Here is a 12,614-nt window from a genome sequence, read left to right as displayed (position 1 = left end):
CGGCATCTTTATTTGGCGCTCACTCATGAAAAGGATTCCTACAAGGGTGGAACTCGACAAAAGAGGAAAAGATTTGGATTTGATGCTTTGTCCATTATGCAACACCGATACAGAAACGGTGGAACATATATTGGTTAACTGCCCCATGGTGAATAATATTTGGTCATTGATTCTTAAGTGGTGGTCATCACTCGAAGAAGCGTTTGGGGATAACCAAAATCTAGCTAATACGGCGTCGGGAAAAATCATTTGACAAGCAACAAGATAGGTATGTGACTACATAATATGGAAATGGTGTAATCAATAAGTGTTCGAAAAAAAATCGTGAGATCCAAATATCATTCTCTTCGAAATTCAAATACATAGCTATAATTGGATATCCAAAAGATTCAAAAAAGCATCGCTTGATTAGACACAATGGTTGATCAACCCGTGATCGTTCGTGTCTTCATCTAATTTTCCTACAGGAATCGGCTAATATGATGTAATAGGCTTTATAAAATAGCTAGTTATCGGGCTAATTTCGTTGATTAAATAGGCTTGCCTCAATCTTTATTGGGCTGTCTACTTGTAATATTATAGTGGAAATAAAATTTACCTGCTTTAAAAAAAAAAAAAAATAAATAAAGTAGGAGGAAACAAAAATTATAAAACTTCAAAAAGGGGGGAAGTTAATGCATAGTCCAAAGACTCCATTCGAGTTGCTTTAACATAGTAACTAGATTAGATATTTAAATATAATTTTCTTAATTACTGATAATTCTCAACAATTGTATAAACCAATCTATCACATGTTGGAAAATCAGTTAGCCGAGTACAACCATGAAATAGCATCAAGGCATAAACATCAAGAAAGCCAGATGAACGATGACAATGTCAACCACGAAAAGTACTATTAGCCGAGTACAACACGTCGTTCATGAACGGTGTCCAGCGGAAAAAAAAATAATAAAAAAAACAACCTTACAACTAATGTGAAACTATACACGGTTAAGTAATTGACATAACATTACTAAACATTAAAAATACACTCAAGGTAAATACATATCACTAACCTTGAGAGCCACTTGAAACAGGGCGGCTTAGAAAACGTCCCGTCACTAAACTCGAGGCTCTTGAAACGGGTGTGCTAACCCGTTCATTGGAAGCCGAAATGCTGTACGATCGTCCTCTGACTCTAAGGTTACCTGAAGATGGTAATCGTCTTTCTTTAGCTGTACGTGAGTTAACGACCAGTGAATCCATTACTGGCTCGCTTTTGGCTCTCAAGAAACGGTCGAGGTTTTGTTTGTACTTGTCCGTTATAACATGTTGGTTGATAGATAGGTTAGTTAGGGATGATTCTAAATCTACATCTGTAAAGTAACCATTTTCTTGCATATCTTGCATTGCAAGATCATCATATTCCTCATCTGATTTAGTTGATTCTTCATCTACTGACCCTTCCATCTGCAAAAAATAGTGAAAATGAAATATAAATCAGGGACCTCCAGCGTCATACAATTAACAACAAACTAGAGATGAAAATATTGAAGTATTTAGTAATACATGTGTCTATTTGGGTCAATAAATTTTTTCCAATAAGCCAAGTGAATTAGATGGGCGATTTCTAAGAACAAACAATAATAGGTCAAAGTCATCGTGAACCTAAAATACTACAACAACAACAATGTGCATAGCATGTGAGGGGATTTAACGAAGCATATTAACGACCATCAGACTTAGGGACTATCCGTGCAAACAATATGTAAACCACGAGGATTACCAACGCAAAAAAATAAAGTTTAGGGACTATATCAGCAAATTAGGGTAAACTACATGAACTATTCACGTAATTATGTCTATTTGCTAATATAGTTTTTCTGTCATGTTTACAACAATTTTATAAACTACAAGTCAACCTGACCTCGTTTTGACCCTTACAAAAATAACCATATATGGCCAACCGCACATTTTTAACCTCTAAAGTAATAAATGATAAGGATGCATTGGATCTTAAAAATAAATTGAATGATACCTCTTCATGCATATGTTCTTTAGCATCATCACTAAGATCCTCGTCACTATCTACTTCATGTGTATCGTCATCCACCTCTTCATCACTTCCATATACAGACTGCTCTTCTTTCAACTGAAAAGTATAAATTATAAAATTAGAACAAACACCTATGTCTTCCATTCAAAAGAGAAACAAAATAGTATACATAAATAATATACCCGACAACTGAGACCCATAGCTTGAATAATGGGTCCATTGGGTTAAGTATTTAACCAATTGGGTCCATAAAAAAGTTCAAGAATTGGTCCCATATGGACCCATATGAAGCCTAGCATATATATAAGGTCCAACGGGTCACAATAGCTGGTAACGCATCATAACGGGTCTTTAAGAGATTTTAACTATATTATTTTATCTAAAGGTTATACGGGTTAAAAAAACTTTGGAAAACAATCTCGACCAAACCCGAACCGATCCGACCCCTTTAGACCCAGCCAGTTTGATCCAGCATCTAATAAATATGTGACCCATTCGACCTATATGTCCTGGTATCGACCTGGCCCGACCCGACCAGTTTGCCATATTAAATAGTTGAAAAGGAAAACATAAAAATAAAAAGTCTGGCTGCAAATGAAAAATACCTCTTTAGCATGTCCTTCAGAAACCTTCGGAGAACTACAACAAGAAGAATAATACTTACTACCATTATCAGTTAATTCTCCTCTCGAATCATCAACACTACTCGCATTATGACTAGTACACCCTAAATCAGTGGGCCACGCACTAATCCCAAAATTACCAAACTGTAAATTAACCGATTCCGATTTCCCGATCCGTAACGGTTCACGCATTTCAATACCTAACCCATCTTCAGCGGACCACGCCTTTGCAACCGACCCATCATTATTCAACAACGCCATTAAATGTCTCGATGAACCTTGTCTTTGAATCAACTGAAACATACCTTTTGAACTAAGTGAATTAGCAACACACTGATTCCTATATTCTTCGTCAACTACAAAAACTGTGTTCGTTGTGAAATCGTAAAGTCGTTCGCCAGATTCACGTCTTCTTAAACAACTGAAAACTGTTGCGTGTATTGCAGCGACACTTTTGTCAACGTTTGTGTTGTTTATTTTTGGTACTAGATATTTGTCTGCTCGATTGCATAGGTATTCTTGTATTGTTCTGATATTTCTAATATATTTTACATATTTATTTTTAGCGGGGTCGAGAGTCATGTATTTTGCACGAACAGCAAATCTTTCCATGTGTTTGTCCTCATTAGTTATGTATATCATGAATGGTATGATTGATGGATGTTTCTTCATTAAACCCATCTGCATAATAACATAAATATAAACATATTGCATCAGGCCTAAAGGTGGCACTTATAACCCATTTACTGACATACGAATCAATCTGAGTTTTGTTTTAACTCAAATGGGTTGATTCCAAAAACTAAACCAAAAGATAACAGGTTGTAAAATGGGTCGGGTTTTGATTTTCCCAAAGTCTAAATTTAATTCATGCAAACCTACTCAGTGTTGTAAAAAAAATAAATCAGATCTAATCTGATTAATCCCCGATTATTCCTTTTTTAAGAACAGACCGATCCGACTTTCCAAAAGCGATTTAGTTAATCGGTCAACATTGGTTAATGGGTCAAAATCGGATTTGTTGATCAAAGTCAAAATTTGTCAACTTAATATGTATTAACTTTCTTTTAGTACAAAATAGAATAGAAAGCATGTCGTGTTTATAAAAATGCTACAAAAAGGACAAACAGGACAACTCAACCATACCAAGGCCGTTTCAATGCTAAAAGGTATGACCCGTTTCAAACTATACCCATTTGACATCTTACACAACCTAATCAAACTTAAATTAAGCAGCATATTGAAGGTGAGAACTTGTAAAAAGAACTTCAATTTCTTAACATACCACAAAGTTAAGACTTAAGTGAACACCCTCAACAACAACCGATTCCTTCCGTTCTTCCCATCCTGTAATAAGCCGGTCAAGACTATCAATGACCATTTCACTTTGGGCCTTAAATCCTTCAATAGCCATTTGTTTTGTACTAATCAGGTCAACTGAAGTCAAACTAGAACCTTCTTTACAAACCGGATCAACTATAGAACCATCAAATCCACCGTTAACCTCTTTTTTAGCTTTTTTCTTGGCCTTAGCTTCTGAAACAGCTACCGGGTCCAAATGTTCCCCTGCATGATATGTTGAAGACCAAAGAAGCGGGTTTTGCTTTTCATCAACAAAACTCCTCATCATATGTCGTATAGAATCTGTTGATATTACAGTTGTGATCCCTAACCTGCTAGCCTATACATTTAAATAACAGAAATTAAAGTTCATAATCAATAATTCCTGACGCTCAATTGTAACCGCACATGATTGTCCACACTCTATGATTACACATAACTCGGAACGTTTTATCATCATGACCTAGATATGATGCCTACATTATAGTACGCGTCACTCAGCAACTCGGGAAGTACTTGAATGTTGACCAACTTTGACTTCAACCGAATTTGACCAATTTTGACTGATTTTCCGAGTAATCCCGAGTTTTGACCGATTTTCCAAGTAATCCCGAGTATTGGCCGAGTTTGACCATGTTTGACCGAGTACTCGTTGAGTACCCGCCGAGTAATTCCGAGTTATGGGACACTAGTCACAAAACCATCAATCATCATCAATGTACTATATATAAGAGAAGCATATATCAAGCTGCAAAAATAAATCAAGAATTTTTGCAGCACAAATTGAACACAAACTTAAACAATACAAGAAACACAAGCTAAAAAAGCTGATAAAAGATGCAGAATTCTTTTCAACCCAAAAAAAAAAAAAAAAAAACTCATCAGCATCCAAAAAATGGCTACGAACAAAGATGACATACCAGCAAAGCTGACAATGTAGACTTGCCACATCCACTAGTACCACATAGTAACACAGTAACTGATTCCTTTCTTTCCCGAATTCTAAAACAATAAAATAAAAAACTGTTTAATCTTAATTAAATATAACCATGTAAAAATACATAAATAATTGTCATCATATTTGACTGTAAAAAGAAATGAATAGTCACGTAACATAAGTCAAAATACCTGCAGGCTAGAACAAAATCAGCTCTCTGATTAGGACCAACATACTTGTATTCAGACAAAGCATCACATACAACATCAATAAACCTTCTCCTTTTAATAACAATTGTGGTTCGCTTTTTATACGATTCGAAAAGTTTACCATCTTTCTCTGAAACAACACCACTTCGACTAATCTTGTGATCAGACCGATTATCAATGTCAGAATTATTATTCTCTTTCAAAGGATGAACCTTTATGAAATCCTTTCCCCATTGAAATACACCTATATCAGCCTTACTATCCTCCAAACACTTCTTCCTCATTATTTCAAACACCCTTTGGCTTATCTGTAACAAAACAAAAATATCATACTCAGCACAACCCTAAAAAGCCTAACATAACATCTAAAGGTCATTAATATTTATTTAATACTAAATATCCAAGTATTACAAGAATACAATTTGTTATGTTTCATTTGAGAGGTGTTTGGCATAGCTTTTTGATTGTAAATATCCAAGTATTTGCATTTTGCAAGTCAGGAATATTTATTTGATTCTAATTATCTGATAATTTTAGGCAATATTTAACTAAAACTGGATCAACCAAAAATTGGATCATAGCATCTTCAAACAAATAACAGAAACACCATCTCATAAACCTAAAAATTGATAACAGAATATCTACAGTAACCAGGTCAAATTCAACTCCAAATATTCCACATCACATTATAATAATGATAATCACTTTCAGAACAAAATATCTACAGTAACCAGGTCAAATTCAATAAATATCGCTTTCTGATAAAAATTAAACATCACTTTCAATCAAATAGTAGCATTTCATACCAGATCCATAACTAATCTATACAATACATATACATTATATAAACACATATACATAATTACATAATTATAATGATTTGAATGTCATGAAATGAACCTTAAAAGCATGACGAGCTTTGCATCCCATTAGCTGTAAAGTAGTTTGAAGAACAGGCCGCGTATATCGAAACGACGATTCTTCATTTCTTTTAATTTCCTTATTTTCATCTTCTAATTCTTCTTCAACAACAATATACAGCAATTTCCCTATTTCTGTCATTATAATTAAAATTCCTGACCAAAAAAAAAAAAGATACGATTCAATGCTAGCAACAAAATATTTCACAATTAACAAAAAACGCGTATTCGTGACGTACGTGAAACGGATAAAATATTGAATTTGAACTGAGAATTAGGGCTAGGGTTTTGAAGGAGATATAAATCGCCGATTTGTACATCGTCAGCTTACACGAATCGTCAATTTGAGCAGTCCACGAGTCATTACTCTGTTTTTTTTTTTCTTTTTGTAATTTTGTTTTTGTTTTTGTTTTTTTTTTTTTTTCTTTTTGGGTTGACTATTTTGGGAGATCTATTTGACGGTTTTGCAGTTAATGTGTATGAATCAATCAACATTTGTTGTATTTATAGGGTTTTTATATTATTTAATAATTAATTAAATTGATAATTACTTTATTTTAAAAAAATAAAAGCGTGTTCCATGTCGATCGAGATATGTTAGTTAGGAGTACGATTTAACAAAAGTTTGGTAAGGTAGGCAGATCTTTTACTCCTGTATTTTCTTTTATTTAAGATAATTAAATTCTTAATAATACATAACAATGTATTGTGAATTTACTATAAATCATTTATATAAAGTTATTTTTTACATTAGTACTGTCAATTAATGCAATATCCCGTGTGTTGCACGGGTGCGAAAAAAACCATGCAAAAAATGAAATTTGCAGTTCATATTACTATGTAAATAGCGATACCAAAAAAATTTGAAAAGTATAAGAATTATTTAAGAGCCCGTGGTGTTAACAAATTTTAAAAATTCTTTTGAGTTTAAGAGCCCGTGATGTTGACAAATTTTAAAAATTCCTTTTGAGTTAAGAACCTGCGGTGTTAACGAATCTATCAATGTATAAAATTAGTAAATTTATCAAAAACATTTTTGAGAATATTATCGCCCAATAAATATTTATGGTGTGGTGAATGATGAATTTGTTAATGTACATTAATTAAATTAAATGGTCAAGAAATAAAAGAGGAATTAATCCAACTCAGAGGACTCATAATCGATGGTTCGATCGTGTATGTAAAATTTTGAACGTAATTAATAATATGAGTAATAATAATATGGGATTTGTAACCAAAATTAGGTATATCACGACATACCATATGATTTCTAATATAATTAATAATTTGTAGTTAATTTAATAATATATATAATATAGATATATAGATATAATATATAGATACAAACATCCTAAAATAACTTTCAACCACAATTCACTAAAAACTTTTGGTTTATATGTGTGTGTGTGTGTGTGTGTGTGTGTATATATATATATATATATATATATAAATCAAACCAGGGTTGCAAAAAACGTGAGACGGGGTCGAGACGGTCGGGTTTTAAAAAGGTCGAGACGTTCGAGACGGGGTCGAGACGGACGTTGACTAAAGTTGAATTTTAAATATATAAGTATATAAATGTATATATGTGTACTTATCTTAAAGTCAAAAACTTTAATTGACTAATTTGTACTCGTAATCGCCATTACCGTTAATTTAATACAGAAAAATCAAACTAAAATACGACAAATTTGACCGATTTTACCGACTTTCTGGCTTTTCCAAATTTTGACAAACTTTGACATGATTTTTTCAACTTTGGCCCGAATTTTGACCGTTGACTGTCTTAGACGATTTTCTTCGAGACGGGACGTGCTAGTCACTAAATCATCGCAATGGCCCGAGACGGGGTCTTTTGCAACAGTGATTCAAACACTAATTCTGACCTAGATAAAGATGTTCGATAAAATTTTATTTTCTAACTCATTAACTAAGGGTACATTTGATTAGGTCTTAAGTGCATGGTTAAGTGTTAAATGCTTAACCATTCAATATTCAACGCGTTTGTTTCTTATCTCCGAGTGACATATGTTGTTGGATGATTCGACATTTAGTGTTGAACCTTTTAGAAATGAAATACTCTCTTAACCATTAAACACCTATATTATGTATTTTTATCTTCTAACTATATAAAGAACACCTATTAAATAGCTATATATTTTTTATCCATGTAAAAGGTTAATAAAATAATATTTACATCAATTACATTATTTATTTAAAATGGTTAACAAACATGTTATTGTCATTTAAAACAAACTTCATTCAGAACATTTGAATTATTCAGATTATGAATCAAAAATATTAAACAACAAAAATTACAAGGACTAAAAATGTAAACAAGTGTATAAATATGAAGGATCGGAACTATTTTCTTTTCCTATTCAATTATTTTGCAAGTCCAATTATATAGTTTTAATCTAATTTTATTTCAATTATTATTATTATTATTATTATTATTATTATTATTATTATTATTAGTATTAGTATTATTGTTGTTGTTGTTGTTGTTATTATTATTATTATTATTATTATTATTATTATTATTATTATTATTATTATTATTATTATTATTATTATATAGTTAGATTATTATTATTATTATTATTATTATTATTATTATTATTATTATTATTATTATTATTCAATTTCAGATAATGACTTTGCAATTTCGAATAATGATTATAAAATTTTAAAAAATGATTATGCAATTTTGACTAATTGTTATGTAATTTCTAATAATGGTTATGCAATTTTAAATAATGGTTTTTGCAAATTCAATAATGGGTATGCAATTTCAAATAATGACTATGTAAATTCAAATAATGACTATACAGTTTCAAATCGAATAATACCTTAAATTTTGAATGGATTTGATTTGCCCTTATGGGCTGCAAGGTACTGTAGAAATCGAATTTTACAACAGACCCAACCCACAACTTCTATGTTTTTTCTTTTTTTTTATTTATAGCTACTAAAAGTGTTAAACATCAAAAAAGGCAGGGGCCAAATGTAGTGACCCGAACTTTTCCATGTTTATATATATTAATTGAGATTGATATTTACATGATTAAATGTTTCCAACATGTTAAGCAATCAAACTTGTTAAGACTTGATTAATTGAAATAGGTTTCATATAGACAATTGACCACCCAAGTTGACCGGTGATTCACGAACGTTAAAACTTGTAAAAACTATATGATGACATATATATGGTTATATATATAGTTAACATTATATTATGATAATTAAACATATCATTAAGTATATTAACAATGAACTACATATGTAAAAACAAGACTACTAACTTAATAATTTTGAAACGAGACATATATGTAACGATTATCGTTGTAACGACATTTAATGTATATATATCATATTAAGAGATATTCGTACATCATAATATCATGATAATATAATAATTTAAAATCTCTTTTGATATTATAAACATTGGGTTAACAACATTTAACAAGATCGTTAACCTAAAGGTTTCAAAACAACATTTACATGTAACGACTAACGATGACTTAATGACTCAGTTAAAATGTATATACATGTAGTGTTTTAATATGTATTTATACACTTTTGAAAGACTTCAATACACGTATCAAAATACATCTACTTAACAAAAATGCTTACAATTACATCCTCGTTCAGTTTCATCAACAATTCTACTCGTATGCACCCGTATTCGTACTCGTATAATACACAGCTTTTAGATGTATGTACTATTGGTATATACACTCCAATGATCAGCTCTTAGCAGCCCATGTGAGTCACCTAAAACATGTGGGAACCATCATTTGGCAACTAGCATGAAATATCTCATAAAATTACAAAAATATGAGTAATCATTCATGACTTATTTACATGAAAACAAAATTACATATCCTTTATATCTAATCCATACACCAACGACCAAAAACACCTACAAACACTTTCATTCTTCAATTTTCTTCATCTAATTGATCTCTCTCAAGTTCTATCTTCAAGTTCTAAGTGTTCTTCATAAATTCCAAAAGTTCTAGTTTCATAAAATCAAGAATACTTTCAAGTTTGCTAGCTCACTTCCAATCTTGTAAGGTGATCATCCAACCTCAAGAAATCTTTGTTTCTTACAGTAGGTTATCATTCTAATACAAGGTAATAATCATATTCAAACTTTGGTTCAATTTCTATAACTATAACAATCTTATTTCAAGTGATGATCTTACTTGAACTTGTTTTCGTGTCATGATTCTGCTTCAAGAACTTCGAGCCATCCAAGGATCCATTGAAGCTAGATCCATTTTTCTCTTTTCCAGTAGGTTTATCCAAGGAAATTAAGGTAGTAATGATGTTCATAACATCATTCGATTCATACATATAAAGCTATCTTATTCGAAGGTTTAAACTTGTAATCACTAGAACATAGTTTAGTTAATTCTAAACTTGTTCGCAAACAAAAGTTAATCCTTCTAACTTGACTTTTAAAATCAACTAAACACATGTTCTATATCTATATGATATGCTAACTTAATGATTTAAAACCTGGAAACACGAAAAACACCGTAAAACCGGATTTACGCCGTAGTAGTAACACCGCGGGCTGTTTTGGGTTAGTTAATTAAAAACTATGATAAACTTTGATTTAAAAGTTGTTATTCTGAGAAAATTATTTTTATTATGAACATGAAACTATATCCAAAAATTATGGTTAAACTCAAAGTGGAAGTATGTTTTCTAAAATGGTCATCTAGACGTCGTTCTTTCGACTGAAATGACTACCTTTACAAAAACGACTTGTAACTTATTTTTCCGACTATAAACCTATACTTTTTCTGTTTAGATTCATAAAATAGAGTTCAATATGAAACCATAGCAATTTGATTCACTCAAAACGGATTTAAAATGAAGAAGTTATGGGTAAAACAAGATTGGATAATTTTTCTCATTTTAGCTACGTGAAAATTGGTAACAAATCTATTCCAACTATAACTTAATCAACTTGTATTGTATATTATGTAATCTTGAGATACCATAGACACGTATACAATGTTTCGACCTATCATGTCGACACATCTATATATATTTCGGAACAACCATAGACACTCTATATGTGAATGTTGGAGTTAGCTATACATGGTTGAGGTTGATTCCAAAATATATATAGTTTGAGTTGTGATCAATACTGAGATACGTATACACTGGGTCGTGGATTGATTCAAGATAATATTTATCGATTTATTTCTGTACATCTAACTGTGGACAACTAGTTGTAGGTTACTAACGAGGACAGCTGACTTAATAAACTTAAAACATCAAAATATGTTAAAAGTGTTGTAAATATATTTTGAACATACTTTGATATATATGTATATATTGTTATAGGTTCGTGAATCAACCAGTGGCCAAGTCTTACTTCCCGACGAAGTAAAAATCTGTGAAAGTGAGTTATAGTCCCACTTTTAAAATCTAATATTTTTGGGATGAGAATACATGCAGGTTTTATAAATGATTTACAAAATAGACACAAGTACGTGAAACTACATTCTATGGTTGAATTATCGAAATCGAATATGCCCTTTTTATTAAGTCTGGTAATCTAAGAATTAGGGAACAGACACCCTAATTGACGCGAATCCTAAAGATAGATCTATTGGGCCTAACAAACCTCATCCAAAGTACCGGATGCTTTAGTACTTCGAAATTTATATCATATCCGAAGGGTGTCCCGGAATGATGGGGATATTCTTATATATGCATCTTGTTATTGTCGGTTACCAGGTGTTCACCATATGAATGATTTTTATCTCTATGTATGGGATGTGTATTGAAATATGAAATCTTGTGGTCTATTGTTACGATTTGATATATATAGGTTAAACCTATAACTCACCAACATTTTTGTTGACGTTTAAAGCATGTTTATTCTCAGGTGAATACTAAGAGCTTCCGCTGTTGGATACTAAAATAATGACAAGATTTGGAGTCCATGTTTGTATGATATTGTGTAAAAACTGCATTCAAGAAACTGATTTCGATGTAACATATTTGTATTGTAAACCATTATGTAATGGTCGTGTGTAAACAGGATATTTTAGATTATCATTATTTGATAATCTACGTAAAGCTTTTTAAACCTTTATTTATGAAATAAAGGTTATGGTTTGTTTTAAAAATGAATGCAGTCTTTGAAAAACGTCTCATATAGAGGTCAAAACCTCGCAACGAAATCAATTAATATGGAACGTTTTTAATCAATAAGAACGGGACATTTCAGTTGGTATCCGAGCGTTGGTCTTAGAGAACCAGAATTTTTCATTAGTGTGTCTTATCGAGTTTGTTAGGATGCATTAGTGAGTCTGGACTTCGACCGTGTTTACTTGAAAAATGATTGCTTAACAAATTTTGTTGGAAACTATATATTTTTAACATGTGAATATTATGTGATATATTAATCTCTTAACGCGTTTGATATTATGTGATAGATGTCTACCTCTAGAACAAGTCCCATTGACTCACCTAATAATAATGAAGAGTCAAATGTAAATTGGTATGATTCGTGGACTG

At 31.4% G+C, this 12,614-nt stretch overlaps 1 protein-coding gene across 1 annotated transcript; it reads right to left on the bottom strand.

The window, feature by feature from the left end:
* Positions 1-863: 863 nt before the first annotated feature.
* On the bottom strand, positions 864-6,508 carry LOC139876604 (P-loop NTPase domain-containing protein LPA1 homolog 2-like). The gene is made up of 8 exons (XM_071863945.1): positions 6,305-6,508; positions 6,046-6,221; positions 5,128-5,453; positions 4,920-5,001; positions 3,944-4,339; positions 2,641-3,339; positions 2,018-2,131; positions 864-1,449 (listed from the first exon to the last, which is right to left on the bottom strand). The coding sequence occupies exons 2-8, from the start codon at positions 6,205-6,207 to the stop codon at positions 1,051-1,053; spliced, it is 2,178 nt and encodes a 725-aa protein (XP_071720046.1). The 5' UTR covers positions 6,208-6,221; positions 6,305-6,508; the 3' UTR covers positions 864-1,050.
* Positions 6,509-12,614: the final 6,106 nt, after the last annotated feature.

This window comes from Rutidosis leptorrhynchoides, chromosome 11 (assembly GCF_046630445.1).
Source record: "Rutidosis leptorrhynchoides isolate AG116_Rl617_1_P2 chromosome 11, CSIRO_AGI_Rlap_v1, whole genome shotgun sequence".
In the NCBI taxonomy this organism is placed as follows: domain Eukaryota; kingdom Viridiplantae; phylum Streptophyta; class Magnoliopsida; order Asterales; family Asteraceae; genus Rutidosis; species Rutidosis leptorrhynchoides.
Note: the sequence above shows the minus strand (reverse complement) of the source record. Positions and strands in the feature narration are given on the sequence as shown.